General features: G+C 39.7%; 1 protein-coding gene and 1 long non-coding RNA gene across 4 annotated transcripts in view; one reads left to right on the top strand and one right to left on the bottom strand.

Moving 5' to 3' along the window:
- The window catches only part of GPR155 (G protein-coupled receptor 155), a 42,499-nt gene extending 30,611 nt beyond the window's left edge, over positions 1-11,888 (bottom strand). The window contains exons 1-2 of one of the 3 annotated variants that reach the window (XM_082689525.1): positions 11,663-11,888; positions 7,069-7,565 (exon numbers count right to left, since the gene is read on the bottom strand). In XM_082689525.1, coding sequence (XP_082545651.1) covers positions 7,069-7,534 — 466 coding nt within the window. In that variant the 5' untranslated portion in view covers positions 7,535-7,565; positions 11,663-11,888. The remainder of the gene's footprint in view (positions 1-7,068; positions 7,566-11,662) is intronic. The other 2 variants (XM_082689526.1, XM_082689527.1) reach the window with 2 other exon arrangements.
- A 71-nt stretch (positions 11,889-11,959) lies between these two features.
- Positions 11,960-16,818, top strand: LOC309843796. Its single transcript, XR_014300340.1, has 4 exons — positions 11,960-13,194; positions 13,298-13,540; positions 13,779-14,111; positions 15,752-16,818. It is a non-coding gene; the product is annotated as an uncharacterized lncRNA (long non-coding RNA).

Genomic DNA, 16,818 nt, shown 5'->3' with positions numbered 1-16,818 from the left:
TCCCTCTGCTTGCCACTCCCCCTGCTTATACTCTCTTCCTCTCTGTGTCAAATAAATGAATAAAAAAAAAGATAATGGCAAGATTTGGTAGTCTAGAAGACAATGAGCCAATTATTAAAGTCCTCACTAAAGGAGGAGGAATGATCAGAATGAGGTCACCAGATGAGAGCAATGAGGATGAACAGACTAGGTAGGCCATATGAAACCCAAAGAAGTAGTTCCTACGGAAGAGCAGAGAATAACGGCCTAGCAGAGGTACGAGGCGTCTATGAGGATGCCAGCTCTGCCTGCATGTAGGTTGCAGGTGAAGAGAAAATAAGCAGCCTCCATTTGAGAGGAATGAAAAGGAATGAATGCTTTCAGGAAAACCCAGAGAAGATGCTGAAGAATTAGGAATGAAAAGGTGAATCTAAGGAAGGTTCAGGAAGGGAATACAGTAGAGTCATGTGAGTACACATTTAACAAACACAAATTCAACTACGCTCTCTTTTTTCCCCCACAAGGCATGTTCCCAAACACAAACTAAATATATCACTTGTTCATGGAGGAAAAACAATGCAAGAGAAAAAAATCTGGCTGTGTTAGACTTATGAGAAATGGAACAATGTACACAAAGTATGTGTTTTGTATTTTGTGGGCGATTTAAGGGATTTTTCAAGGATGTGACACAACATGATAACTTTGGAACCTAACCAGTGCATAAAACGAGTCTCCCGGCAAGAGGCTAGGTGGGTTGGACTAGACTTCTAGCTGTTTGTTGGTGGACAAACAGTTGGTGGTTTGGTCTTGAGTTGATCAGAGCAACTTAAGACCCTTGGAGTAAGCAACCTGGTCTCCAGGCACATTTTTGGCAGTGAGTTCCAAAATTCAAGCTAATACGTATAAAGGATGATTCATAGATAATTGGAGGCTGAGAAAGATAGATTAACAACAACAAAAAAGAACAGCCACAATCACTTGCTAAGATAGAGGTAATGATGTGAAAAAATGTAAAGATTAGATTTCTCAATTTACATTAAGATAAAGTTACACAGGTAGGAAAATATATTTGTTTACTTACTCAGGATACATAAGTTCAGTTAATGTCAAGCACATGTCCGGTACAGTTATGTAACTAGATTATATAACCTTTAGAAGTCTACCTGGTTCTCATTAGCTAAAACCTACCTTTTTGTAGGATTCCACTCCCTTTTTTTCAGCTAAGCACATACTGGGGTCTATAATACCCCTGAAACGAAGCAGAGGCTAAACAAAACATATTCGATTACATAAAATTTCACAAATTCTTCTCATTGATTTCCAACCTAGATATACAAGTTCTGTATCTCTTAGTGGTTTTCTTTCATGTTTCATAAAGTTTCAACTTCTAAGTTAAAAAAAAAAAAAAGGCGTCACTTTTGATAACTATTTCTAGACCCGTCCACTCCTTCTGAACAGATATTCCATCTCTAAGAGAAAATCTCAAGTTTTAAAATAGAGAATACACTTTGGAAAAGCCTTATGTTTTCTACCTGAGTTCAGGAATTTTCCCAAGTGGCCAAAATAAAATGCATAAGGTGTTTCCTCTGACAACCTTCAGCAGACAAAGCCCCTTAGGCTAATGCTTTTCTCCAGAAATTTACTCTCTCTGCACTCCAGCATTTCATCACCATCTGATAATGGACCATAGATTGTTTTAAAAGCTCAATGCAAGTTTGAGCAGCAGTTTTTTATTATCTACAGCTAACCAACCACTCTATCCAACCACTAAGTCCATTCTTCTTTCCCTGGACCTTTTCTATTTTCTCCTCTTGAGCCACTAGTCAAAAATCTCAAAATTGGATTAATGTGTTTACCAACTTAGATCCTTTTGGTTTTTCTCGACCACTCCCTTGATCCATTTTATTCACTGCTGACAATATCCTCTAAATCTTAACTTTCAAAACATAATGATTTTCCCACAGTTCTTACCTCCCACAAGAACGAGTCAACATGCTGATCATCATACCCCAACTTCTTGAAGTCTCTCTTTCCTTACCTAAATCTTGCCTACAGTTTAAGGCCTGTCTCAGGTACCAGTGCTTCCCCCTGGTCTTCAGTCTCTGTCCTGGACCTCCTCTGGATGGCTCTGGCTTCTTTTGTTTCCTATTAGTGCCCCTTCATCCCATTCTGACTTCCTTGATGGCATCACTTCATAGCCCTCAGGTCCCAGCACAGGGCTAAGCAAATCTGTAAATACTTGCTGAATGCAATTAGCACATCAATGAATGTCAAAGTTTTCAAAGTAAAAATATATTTTGTAACACACAGCGATTAATATCTAATTGTTCTCTTTTAGACCTCTTTCTTTTTATACCCATTTTTTTTCTTTTTCCACACGCTGAATTTTTATAAAGCAGGTTACTAGCAGCACATTTGAGTCAGCTGAACCGGTATATGAAGGTGAAAAAGGCACAATCTAAAGGGAGAACAAAAACTGGGAATAAATAAATATTTGTCAAATCACGAGAAGAACAGGGCTCAACGTGGAAATTTCAGTCCATTTCTGCCATTCGTTTGCATAATTAAAGTTACATATTTATCTGTGAATTGGCATTGCTTCTATTACCAAGCAAAAGATGGCTTTTTAAATTGACATATATGAAAGCAGTGACCTATACTAACAAATTAGATTTATAATGATTATGTCAACCATTAAGTTCTAATTAATTAACGCTTACAAATAAAGCTCTTGGGGGGAGGAGAGACTCCTACTATGAGGAACTAAAAGACAAAATTAGCCACCCACTGGGGCTCCTATTTTGATTCCTGCAGGGCTTCAATCCCTAGCAAACAACACAAAGACCCAGACAAGATCATTCTATTATTTAATGGCATATGGTTAAATGCTTCATTTCCTTTCTGTTTACAGCTCAAGCACTAGAGCATAATTATGATTAGTCGGGGTACTTATGCTATCAGCATTGTTTGAAGAATAAATTATAGGATTTAACTATGCCTTATTAGTATCTTTTAATGACAGAGGTAGGGAATGATTGTTTTGCTGAAATCAACATTTCACCTTGGTAGATTCTTCCTTTCTTCTCGAACTCATAATTCTTAAAGTACCTTTGAAAAGAATTGTTCTAAAAAATAGCGAGCTTCTCTATTAGTCTGTTAAATGCACTGCAGCCTTCTGCCACTTGAATATAGATAAATCATTTGAATATAATTTCATAGGCTTATAGTTGGCATAAAATAGAGAAAAAGGAACCATGAATGTCCTTTCTCTTTATTCATTAGCTTATCTTCTACTGAGCTTTCTCCTGAGTCACCTATAAATTGGACTGATACTGTGGAACAAAAGCAGTCTTAAAAAGGTCATTTCTCATAAGATATGATGTTTATCTGTTAACAAAAGAGTGGAAATTCCTGGGAGACATCACACAACAAACAGAAAAAAAGAGTCTTCTCTCCAGAGATACAGTCTTCTCTGTCCACCCTAAGAATGCCCAGATGGGTAAGGGCAGCAATAATAAATCAGCTCCTCGGAACAGATACACAGTCCTATAGCTCCGTACTACCCCTTCCAATCTGCAGACACCTGAGAAAGCACTTTTGTGTATACTATTGGGTTTCTGGTAAGGTTATTGTCTACAATCTAATGTAGTAAGAGCTCTTACATTATTTGTAATTTTTTTTTTACTTCATTTTTTTAAAGAGTTTCTTTCTTTGAAAGATTTTATTTATTTGACAGAAAGAGACACAGCGAGAGAGAGAACACAGGCAAGGGGAGTGAGAGAGGGAGAAGCAGTCTTCCTGCGGAGCAGGCAGCTGGATGTGGGGCTCAATCCCAGGACCCCAGGATCATGACCTGAGCCGAAAGCAGATGCTCAACAACTGAGCCACCAAGGTGCCCCCATTATTTGTAGTTTAAAACCAAAAAATGATGACTCAAATTTTACCAGGATAATCATCAGGGAAATTGGACTAGCATATTGCTGGGAACATGATTATTACTCAGTGATCCAAAGTGGGACATAAGAAAAACAGTGATGAAGATAGCTGACTACATTTTTTTTTTAAAGATTTTATTTATTTATTTGACAGAGAGAGACCACAAGTAGGCAGAGAGGCAGGCAGAGAGAGATGGGGAAGCAGGCTCCCTGCTGAGCAGAGAGCCCGATGTGGGGCTCGATCCCAGGACCCTGGGATCATGACCTGAGCCGAAAGCAGAGGCTTAACCCACTGAGCCACCCAGGTGCCCCTGACTACATTTTTGATTTAGAGATTCTGCCTTAACATGAAAATGCATAAGCTCATCTAATTGGTCTTTTCCACTGCCACTCATTTCATGGAATACCTTTAGAATAATATAAAGAGGGGCGTCTAGATGGCTCAGTGGGTTAAAGCCTCTGCCTTCAGCTCAGGTCATGATCCCAGGGTCCTGGGATTGAGCCCCCCATCGGGCTCTCTCCTCAGCGAGGAACCTGTTTCCTCCTCTGTCTCTGCCTGCCTCTCTGCCTACTTATGATCTCTGTCAAATAAATAAATAAAATCTTAAAAAAAAATAGAATTAATATAAAGATAAAGATCTTTGATTCTCTCTGATACGAATGGGTTACGGGCTAGTTAGGTCTTCTACAGATTAAATGGGTATGTTACATAACTGTGTGGCATAAGAGAATGCCTAGGATTTAGAGCCAAAAGACCTAAGGTTTGGATCTCAGTCACATTAGCTGTGTGACCTGAGAGAGACAATGAAATCTCTCTAAGCCAGTCTCCTTATTTGAAAATGAGGATTAAAAATATCTGCCCTACCTCAGGTAAGTATATAAGAAAATATAAAGTTACAAATGTTAGTTCTGTTTAGTTGTGGATTTACTAGTCTATGAGAACATGAAACTATATATAGTTTATGCCTAAATTAAGATAATGTAATATTTGTTACTTAACACTATGATACTGAGCCATTTATAAGGTCTTTATGCCACAAATACCTCAAGTTTACATTATTTAATGCTCCTGAGGAGATGGACTTTTATTTCCAAAGTTTTTTATTTCCAACATCTTTATTTAAATCCTTGGTTTAGGAGCACCTGGGTGGCTTATTTGTTAAGTGTCTGCCTTTGGCTCAGGTCATGATCTCAGGGTCCTGGGATCGACCTCCGCATTGGGCTCCCTGCTCTGCGGGGAAGCCTCCTTCTCCCTCTCCCTCTGTCACTCCCCCTGCTTGTGTTCCTGCTCTTATTGTGTCTCGCTCTGTGTCTCTAAATAAATAAAGTCTTTAAAAATAAAATAAATGCTTGGTTTATCCTAATTTTAAAATTCAATAACCTTAAAGGAACACCTTTATAGCTACTATTTATAGCTTAGTCATCTAGGAGCCCGGATTTTCCTCGCTCATAAACCTGCTTTACTCAGAGTTATTTAATTTCTAAGATTTAGCTCCATTTCTGGTAAGCAAGATGGAGGCGGGTCAAAGGAAGGGGAAAAAAAAAGTATACCCAGTGGAATCTTTTTGGTGCCAAAGGTGAAATAATTAACAGTTTGGGTGGGGGGAGAGTTTTTAAACTACTGAATAAGGAATCTGAAAGTTAATGGTAGTTTTCAGTTGTCCACTTCCATAATTTCTTTCAGTCTCTGCTCAGAAGATATACCTTCAGAGAGGCTTTTATTGACCCCCTATATCAAACAGAACCTCCTCATTCCAAGCCCTTTATACTACTTTATTTTTATGGTCCTTGTCATTACCTGATATTATTTTAATTTTAATTTTATTTTCACATTAAAATGTAAGTTTAATATGAATGAGGACTTTGTTGTTGTAGTCCCAGCAGCTAGCACAATCATGGGTACGTAACAGTCCCTGTGAAGGTGTGCATGAATGTATGACTATATCCGTTAATATTCAGGTCCTTACACCATGACACATGGTCAAAGCATAACATAAACTGTAATTTAAAAATAAAAATATAAAAAGTAGCTACTAAGTAGTTAGTACTTAGGGTGTTCTGGAAAAAAGAGTATGTTCAAGATATTCCCAGATTGGTATGTTTTAAAAGGAAAACACACATAGAAGCATAAAATTAGCCTGCCTAAAGAGTTGGAAAGGTTAAGGGGCACCTGGGTGGCTCAGTGGGTAAAGCCGCTGCCTTTGGCTCAGGTCATGATCTCAGGGTCCTGGGATTGAGCCCCACATCGGACTCTCTGCTCAGCAGGGAGCCTGCTTCCTCCTCTCTCTCTGCCTGCCTCTCTGCCTACTTGTGACCTCGCTCTGTCAAATAAATAAATAAAATCTTTAAAAAAAAAAAAAAAGAGTTGGAAAGGTTAAGAAGGAAATGCTGAAAAGGCAAAAGCACTCACCATTTTCGTTCTTATACAAGAAATTAACTTAAACTGAAGTATACTGACTTTCTGAATAACAAGATCAACAACAAAATTTAATGTAAAACTATGTATATGCCAAATGGTAAGAAAAATGAGGGAGGGAAAAGAAGTCACTCATAAGTTTCCACTACTAACATTTAATAACTACTTTTATGCAGACATATATCTATCTTTCTTATGTAATTTAAATCAGAAACTCATCCCTCTGGAGCATGAGCTTCTTTTGTGTGAATGGTGAGAAGAAAAAGAATATATTAGAAAGACAATTTATAAAGTTTATTTAGACATGACTATTTATTTTAGGTCAACATTTGAAGGAGCTTCAAACTCCAAAGTTAAGGAAAAAAGAGAATTCATCCTAAAGTAAGAAATACTTAAGAAAAAATATGAGAAAATTTTTAAATTTTTTTTTTTTAAAGATTTATTCCCTTTTGGGGGTAGGCATTGTGGGTTGATACAGAGATTTGGAATGAGGTTTTGTGATTTTCCTTTTTTTTTTAAGTAAACTCTACCCCCAATGTAGGGCTCAAGTTCATGGGCCCCAAGGTCAAGAGCCACATGCTCTAAAAATTGAGCCAGCCAGGTGCCCCAAGAGATATTTTTTAGATATAAGTAAATGGCTACCACTAACAAATGCCTAAATAAATTAAAAGACTAAATTTTGCTACTTCCTAAAACACTCAAATTTTTTAAAAACTTGAAAAATAAAAAATAACTTACCTATAGGATATCCCAATGCAAAGTCATTACTTTGTGTGGCAAAAATAGGGAATAGTCCAGCTTTGCTAAATCGACTGTCAGGACTGGCAACCAATAAGGTTAATACACAGACAATAAAAAATACAGAAGCTTTGGCAATCAAGATACTGTATAGGAAAGACCAATCCACATTGGAAAAATTAAGTACAACCATATTTTTGAATAATAAAGCTGGAAGTGCAAATCTGGAGACAAAATTTCCCAGTCCTTTGGCCTGTGTTGATGTTATGACATTAGCTCTTCCTGCTATGTAGCCACAAAGGACAATGCCAAAACATTCTAGTAAGGCTGGAAAAAGCCTCGTTATTGACATTGAAGGTGGGTCATTAGTGGAATTAAATCTATGCACCACTGTTGAGGACAAAGTCTTGCTCATATTGACTGCAATGGTTATGTTCTCTGCAGGTAAATCAGAAAACGAATCCATTTTCTTTCACCCTCCAACTCCAACCAGATTTCTGGAAAGAAAGGAAGAAAGATTCAGTGCAACAATCAATAATGAGAATAATTCTAGTTGAAAGCATACACTAGCAAACCTAGACTTATCAAATGACCAAATAAATATATATACTTTCTTCAACAAACACCAGAGAAAAATACAATGAAAAAAAAAGGGTGAGAGTTTTTGCTAACAATAACCTCTTTTTTTTTTTAAGATTTTATTTATCCACTTGACACAGAGAGAGAGATCACAAGAAGGCAGAGAGAGAGAGAGAGAGAGAGAGAGAGGAGGAAGCAGGCTCCCTGATGAGCAGAGAGGACCCTGTGATCCCAGGACCCTGGGATCACAACCTGAGATGAAGGCAAAGGCTTTAACCCACTGAGCCACCCAGGTGCCCCAATAATAACCTCTTTATCTCAAAGGTGGGTCAGCTCAAAATATTTATGTTGCTGTCCTATGTTCAGTATCAGACATGAATAAAATAAGATTAATAAATATGACAGTTGCAGGGATACCCCATGGCTTTCCCCCATGATTCACACTCGAGCTTCACCTAGTGGGTAAGAGCCTGGGGCCCACAGAGCCTCTCCTGAATGTCTACCTGCGTCCCAAATTCTCTGAAAATTTCAGTGCTCGAGGCTACATACTAGAAAGAACAGTCCTGTCTAGCCTGTGGTCATATCCAAGTAGAGGACAGGAAGAAGAGTATAGTAGAATATCACATAGTAACTTTATCCGGTAATTTTCCTCATCTGTGAAATGGCAATGATAGTACCTACCTCATGGGGACTTGAGATTAAGTCCTTATAATCACGTCTAGCACAAAGTAATCACTTAACAAAAGTTAAATACAACTTTTGGTAGCCCATAAAAGAGAATGAAAGAATGATGATGGCATCCAACCGGGCTACCCTTAGCTCCATTTAAAGTAGCCTCATATATTTGCTTTCTTGAATGCTCCATAGTCTCTTTGTGTCACAGGGGCTTTGTACATGCAGTTCAGTATAAAATGTTCTCTTCTTTACTTGCCACTGTCTGTATAATAATATGTGTTCACCCTCTAAATCATATAGTTCAGGAGTTTCTTCACCACATTAGGCTTCATTAACCCCATAGCTAGGTCTTTATCAAGTAGAATCATGTTCTTTACCTGTAGGCTACTTTTCTCAGTTTATAATTATACCATGCATTAGAATGAGTATTTGGTTTATGTCTATCTCTTTCACTAGACTTTAAGTGCCACTGAAGTAGGGACTCTGCATGTTTTTGCTCACTGTTGTACCCCCACACCCAGCATGGTGCCTAGCACACAGGAGGCACTAATACAATACACAGTTATTATATATAATTAATTATATAATTATGTATATATATTATATATATATTAATGATGAATGACTAAAATATTAAACTTTTCACCTTTTAGTGGATCAATGTTCTCTTTTATGAACTATCTAGTTCATGGGCAGAAACCTTTTTTTCCTAAATGATAAAGTATTCTAAGTTTTACACTACAGCAACAGGCCCAAGACCAAAATGTTAAAGAACACAAAATGTGCTTTGAAATGTTCTAAAGATGTTCAGAAAATGCTAAAGCAAGAAAATACTTTATGCTAACATTACAATACTTATCAGACTCCTTCTTGTTGCCAGGGACACAATGAATATGAGGTTTGGGCAACTTTGCAACTAATCGGCTTTAATTAGTAATTTGAAATTAATATGGTGACAATTGCCAATTTCTAAGTGATTATTCAGGGTTGATCATCTAAAGTGGCCTTATATAACGTAGAAAGTAAAAGCGCCCATGATTCCTGAAATTTACAATGCCAAGGGGTAAGGTTTCAAACACCCACATGACATTAAAAAAAGACTCAGCAGACCAGAGATCAGCAGCAACTGATACATGGGGTGTGGATATGATAATTTTCTCTGGGCTACCCCCCCTCATATAAACTGAACCATATAAAAACCGTACATTTAATCTGGATCAGGACAAGTATTTTTCTACCAGGATTAGATAGGAGTGGTTAACATACACAAAACCTACAATAATCACATACTTGAAGTTTACCAAATAATCATCAAATTATATCCTGGGAAAGCTAATGGTTGGGACAGGTACCATTAGTTGAAGTAAGGAGCTGATAAAAAGTGTTAAACATTTGGAGCCCCTAACGTGTGGACTTAAAGAGGCAATGTTAAAGAATAAGGAGATAAACTTCTCCAGTCTTATTTCTTTAAAGTTCCCTATATTTGTTTGCCTAGAATGTCACTAACTCATACTGCTCACTACCCTTTATTTGTACTACACTCACATATCAATGTTTTACGATAATTTTTTAACCAACAGTTTTAACTAAAATAGTGGTTGTTCACTGAAAAGAGCCAAATAGACCTGAACCCAGTTTGGGGACTTATAACTTATGAACTCTTTGGGCAAGTTAAATATCCTCTCTGAACCTTAGCTTCTTCAACTGTAAAATGAGAGTGAAAACCTACTTAAAGGGATATTGTGAGGATATGAGACTTCATACACAGCTTTTCAGAGTAGGTCTTCAAGAAATGATAGCAACTGCTATTAGAAGTGTGGCCATGAGAATGGCAACAGGTGAAACATAATTCATTGTCTTATGCCCATTCTTCAAACTTGGTATTAAAGATTTCTCCAACTAAAACAGAGATGATATGGGACATAGGTTTCTAGCTTTTATTTCATACCAAACTAAGTGGAGTTCAAATGAATTCAGTTTGATCTTAAGTTGTTTTTAGCAGGGAAGGGAGAGATCTTCATTTTCATCAACGAGATGGTCAAATAGTTGACTGCCCAGGATTAACCTTATGTTAGTCAAAAATTAAAAGAAAAACTTTCAGAAGTAATCTGCCCCTTCCCAGGAAGATTCTTTTAATGTTCCTCAACATCATAAAAGCAATACTTGCTAACAGAGGAAAGGTTAAAAAAAAACAAAAAAAGCACTTACAAAGGTTTTCATCTCCCCGCACCCCCCCACCCCCCGCCACAACGGAAGAGTATATACTTTTTAAAGCATTCTTTGAAAATGAACAGGACGACAGCAAAGGAAGTTTTTAAAAAATTACATCCAGTCCTTCCATCTCATTAAAAACAAGGGTTGCTAAAAGAACAAACAAGTTGACCTGTCACAGTAAAAGACTGCTCCCTGGCCACACTCACTGGGGTGAGGAGTGGAGAAATGCTATATACAACCCCATTGTAGCCACTGATAGCTGGTTGAGATAACTGCAAGGAACCACTGAAACTGTAAACTGCCATTGTTAAGTGAAAATGGGGAAGAGGGTTCTGATTTATTTCAAAGAGAAAGCTTTGGAACACCCGAAATCCATTATCCTGTGGGAAAAGCATAACAGAGCATAATACTATTAAAGCACTTCAACATCAACAGTCACACCATCCGCCCACTCCCACCTACTTGAAAAGGACCAAATGTCCTCCCTAGAGACCTAGGGTGGGGAGTGCTGAACACTGCCTCTTCCCTTGTCAGCAGGGACAGACTTTGGCCCTCTAAGATAAGGATGTGGAAAGTCCTTAACCAGACTGCCCAGAGACCAGCTGCCACCCAATGCCCAGGCAGACAGCAGTGGAAGTGGAAAGGCAGACTGGGGTCTGTGCCTGGGACTAAAAAGTTGGTCTCAGCTTCCCCAGGGCATGGGAATCACAACGTCATGGTATCCGACATGCTCCAAAAAGGGGTAAAGAAGAAAATTTGGTGTAGCGCTCCAGGTACCCATGCAAAAGCTCCCAGAAGGGTAGACACTGAGGCCACCCCCTCGGGATAAAAAGAAGAATCCGAGAATGTCAGCGTGGGCATACGAGCAATGAAGCGCTCCTCAAACTGGGGTATGGCTGTTCTGTCACCGAAGGGGACAAGGGGTCCCTTCCCCTACATTAAGTCTCTCTGGGTGCCTCTGGAGGTCCTAAAAGTGGGGCAGGCGCAGGCAGTGGACTGCATGCCGGGGTACCAAGGGCGGGGCACTGCCCACCTGCCCAGACCTGAGAGGCGGGGATGGGGGCACCAAGGGTACCCAAGGCCGACCCAGGGCGGGGCAGGTCCGCGCCCCGGGGCCCCATCTCACCTGCTACGTCTGCAGCCCCGGGGCCGCGAGAGGGGAGTCGATGCTCGTGTTGGGCCAAGCAGGGAGGAAATCACCGTCATCTCCCACCCCAGCCCTCTTCACCGAGAGCTGCGGGCTGCTGGAGGCCGACTACAGCAGCTCTGTCACGTTCCGAGAAAGTGAGGTGCGGGAGTGCCGTGGTCAGGTCAGCTCCTCCCCGCGCCGGCCGCGCGGCCCCGCCCCACCCGCCCCGCCTCGCCTTTTAGGCCCCGCCCCCGCCTCGAGTCTTTAAGCTGTCCCGCCCCGGGAACCTCAGAGCTCCTTGGCCCCCTGTCCCGCCTTCAGACCCCGCCCTCCGCCTCGAACCTCCAAGCTCACGTCCTCGGCTCCGCCTCAGGCTCCGGCTCCGCCTCAGCTCCGCCCCCGCCGCGAGGCTTGTAGCCGCGCGGTCCCCTGTCCCGCCCTCAGGATCCGCCCTCGTGGAGAAGTGGGGGGGACACCGGCTCCCCAGCTCCGCCTCCAGGCCGCAGACTCCGAGCCTCTCAGCCGGGAGACTTCGTCGGCTTGACTTCCGGCGGCCCAGCTCTCGCAAAATGGCGGCTCTGTGGGGACATTTCCAGTCTCGTTTTCCTCGCCCTAAATTCAGATGCGGAAGCCTCTCGTTTTGCTGCCGAACGCCCAACCTCTTGTGATCCGCTAATTCATATGTGGGTTTGAGTAGTCGTTTGATAGTGCAGAGTTTAAAAATCAGATCTGGGCCAGAATCCTGCTTTCCCTCTTTCCCAAGGGAGTGTGGCCTTGACCTTCCTAAATCAGGGACTAAAATGTCTATAAAGCCTGTGCACTGGGCCTGATTTGGATAGAATAAGCGCCTAGTCCCTGACTACTTGTGTCTCTGTTGTGGGGGAAACTACATGTTTATCCTCTCAGTGTACTGAGAAGAAATTTGTTATATTGGTGGAATACTTAAGAGCTTGAAATGAAGAGGTCCCAAATTTAGAGCTCCATTTTGAAATCCAAAGAAACTATTTGTATTAATCTCTTGGAATCAAAATTATGTCAAATTCAAGGTGTTTATGATATGATGCCACTTAATATCTCCACAGCATCTGTCCTTTGTAAAGCCTCTATTTTGCCTTGCCTCCAACTATTTTTTTCTTTCCTTTTTTTTTTTTTTTTTTTTTTTTTTGGTCTGACAACTCCAGATATGTTTCTGTCATCTTAGTTTTTGTGCAAAGATACAAAAATGTATACTTTGAAAAATCACAGTAAGCTAAGGTTAAAGTTTCTAAAAAGCTGGAGAAAAAATGAGCAGAGAGGAACTATAGAAAAGTCATGCATTCTATTCCTGTTCTCACTTCACCTTTGTTCCCCATCTTTACTCTTAACTGCCTTCTTTTTTTCCCCTTGAAACTGACTACTTCTTTTTATTCTTCCGAGTGTATTATCTCAAGGCTAAAAAGATTTCTGTTTAGAAAGCATGAAGATTTGTTTGTTTAAAGAAATGCTGAGTTTTGACGTTTAGGAGAATATGTGAAGATATACCTGGAAAGGTAAGTTAAGGTCAGCCTCTAGGAGGTTCTTTAGGTTAGACTTAGAGTTTGGGCCTTGCCTTATCCTCTGACCACAGTAAAACCATTAAATATGTTTTGACAGGAATGTGTCATAATGATTACATTGTTTTTGGATATGTAATCTGGAAGCTTTCCCAGGATAAGTTGAAAAAGAGACTGGAGGCAAGAAAAGCAGATGACTTTGGGAAGAACCTAGACACTAGGAAATGAAGACATACGCACTTTGGAGTGATGATAATGAAAAAAGTGGAAATGGCATGAGAGACATTATAAAAGAAGAGCTGATGGGACTGGATTACTGATAGGGCCAAAGAAGATGAAGGAGGTAATGAACTAAAGTCCTTACTCCATTACAGTAAGGAGAGGGAATTGAACTAGACAGCCTCTAACAGCCTTCCTTGTTCTATAGTCCAATTATTTTCTATCATTCTATTAATTGAAGATGAAAGGAAGAAATATTTCAAATGAGAGAAGCAGTTACAAGAAAATAATGAATTTGATTTTAGGTCTAGAATCCAAAATCTTGAGAAGTTATCTAATTCAGTCTCTTTCTTTTTTTAAAGATTTTATTCATCCATCTGAGAGAGAGAATGAGCAGGGAATAGGAGCAGAGGGAGAGGGGAGAACCAGACTCCCTGCTGAGCAGGGAGCCTGATGTGGGGCTCAATCTTAGGACCCCAGGATCATGATCTGAGCCAAAGGCAGAAGCTTAACCAACTGAGCCACCCAGGAGCCCCTCAGCCTCATTTCTTGAAGGAGTTGTCATCGTCCTCGCCATGTGTGGTCCTGGAGATTCAGCAGTTGATCTAAGAACACCCAACTAATTGGTGTAAAAGATTGGGAATATAAGTGCTCATTCTCCTGTGGATTAACTGCTCCTGAAGGTATCAGCACATGTAAGTAGAGATTTCTGATAGACACCTAGAAAGAAAACAGAAGCTTAAGAGAGAAAGAATACAGCTAAAGATGAGGTTGGAGATATCTGTATGGAGTGGATAAGTTTCCTGAGAAGAGTAGGTTTTGGGGGGAAATTATAGGAACAAAGTGTATACAGAGATGAAAGACCTCATTAAAAGGTCATTCTTAGGTAATTACTGGTGACTGCCTTAAGAAAACCATTTAATTTCACTATCATCTGCTAATCAGTCTGTGAAATGCTGATCTACATATATTATTAACTGAAAAAAGGGAAGAAAAGCTAAAAATTATTCAAACTAATGGAGAAAAACTATATATTAATCTTAACTTGTAAATGAACAGGACCTGGACCTTCATACACATTGATACCTTCATTTCCCTCAACTCCAGCTGGTAAAGATTGACAGGAGGAATAAACTAAGTGGTTTGTATAATGGCAAGGGTCGTGTAGGGTACATTCTTGAGGCAGTGGGATATGTTGTCGATTCCTGGTGAACTGTACTTTTTTTTCAATTTACATAGTTCTAATGTTTGGGGGTTTTTTCTGATTATTAAAGTAATAAATAATTATAAAGTATTCAGGTAATAGAAAAAGGAGTGAAGAAAGTGAAAAGTCACAACACCTACAGATAACTTTGGTTAACATTCTACTGTGTATGTATCTTTTTTCCATGCATATGTAGATTAAGAAAAATAGGATCATATAATACCTATGGTTTTTTATATGCATGGTTTTAATAATGTTTTAAATTTTAATTTTTTAAAGGATTTTATTTATATAATTGTCAGAGAAAGAGCACAAGCAGGGGGAGCAGCAGGCAGAAGGAAGAAGCAGGCTCCTCACTGAGCAACGAGCCAAATGTGGGACTCAGTCCCAGGACACCAGGATCATGACCTGAGCCAAAGGCAGATGCTTTAACAAACTGAGCCACCTAGGCATCCCTAATCTTTTAAACTTAATAACACGTAACTAACATTTTTAACCATACACATAGATCTATATAACTTTTAATACCTATCAAGTATTCCCTGTTGAAATTCTAAGCATGATTCTCCTTGAAAAAGTAGCATTCTGGGCCATCCAGAGAGTCTAATCAAAGATCAGCAAAGAGGAAGACACATATCTAATATTTCTTTAAAAATATTTAGTTTCTTGGGGCGCCTGGGTGGCTCAGTGGGTTAAGCCGCTGCCTTCGGCTCAGGTCATGATCTCAGGGTCCTGGGATCGAGTCCCGCATCGGGCTCTCTGCTCAGCAGGGAGCCTGCTTCCTCCTCTCTCTCTCTCTCTCTGCCTGTGTCTCTGCCTACTTGTGATCTCTCTCTCTGTCAAATAAGTAAATAAAAATCTTAAAAATATATATATATATTTAGTTTCTTTAAAACTCCCCATCATGTTTCCAACAGCACCAGTTTCTCCTTAGGGGTACATATGATTCCAGAGAAGTTGACTCCACTCTGCCTTCAGAGGTGATGTAACTAACTTTGGCTATCCAGTAAGTACATTCCCTCCCTTTGGCCCCAGTGATTCAGTCAGGGTGTGCACTGGCTCTAAAGTTGTTTGAAGCACGAGTCTTAGGACTTTTGCGAGAATGCTGATGTTCTCTTGCTTGCTGGACAGGGGAAGATGCTGGCAGCCATCTTGGGGCCATGAGAGGAGCCAGTCTTAGAATGACGCAGACACCACAGAAGCAGAGTGGAGAGAAGAAAGTAAATAGGTCCTTGATGACAAATTGAGTTATAAAATCAAGCTTCATCTGAAGCCATGACTGGCCTGAAGCCTGTAGACTTTTCATTCTCATGAGCCAATCAGTTTTCTTTATTGTTTAAACAAGTTTGAATTGGGTTTTCTGTTACTTGAAATCAAATGTATAGAAAAAAATTCTAGAAGGAAATGCCAACAGCAAATATCCCTGAGTAGTAAAAATGCACATGATTTTTTCCTTTGAAGAATAGCTCCCAAAATTTCTACCCCCAAAAAGTACACTAATTTTTATCAAGCAAAAGCTTAAAATAAGTTATAAGGTATATATTGGTTATGTGGAAATGGTGAATAATGTCTAATTGCAAGTATTTTTCTAAAACAAATTTAAAAGTCACTACTGTATATTAAACTAGGTAGATATATACAAAATCCACCAATGAAATAGAACAATTTAAGAGCATCGATACCATGCAATGTATGAATTTATACAAGGCTAAGGCTAATTTTTTACAAGGTTGATCTTTGTATCCTTAGTTGTTCTATAAATGGCTTTTGAATGATTGATTAAAACAACTGCCTACTAGCTATCAGGATGTTGAAACATATTTGTTCAATGGGATCTATTTGATATAAGCAACTGTGGGATAGCTTTTTCAGAGTAGCTGGATTTCTTATTTTTTTCCAACTTTTCACTTGGCCTGGGTTTACAGCCTTGCTTAAATATTCTCCTGGGGTCACTGGGTGGCTCAGTCGGTTAAGTGTCTGCCTTCAGCTCAGGTCATGATCCCAGGGCCCTGGGATTGAATCCCACGTTGGGCTCCTTGCTTGGCAGGGAACCTGCTTCTCCCACTCCCTCTGCCTGCACGCCACTCCCCCTGCTTGTGCTCTCTCCCTCTCTCTCATTATCCCTTTCTCTGTGTCAAATAAATAAATAAATAAAATCTTTAAAACTAACTAGCTAAATAAATAAATATTGTCCCAAA

This window comes from Mustela nivalis (genome assembly GCF_964662115.1).
Source record: "Mustela nivalis genome assembly, chromosome: 11".
In the NCBI taxonomy this organism is placed as follows: Eukaryota; Metazoa; Chordata; class Mammalia; order Carnivora; family Mustelidae; genus Mustela; species Mustela nivalis.
This window is presented reverse-complemented; position numbering and strand designations above follow the sequence as displayed.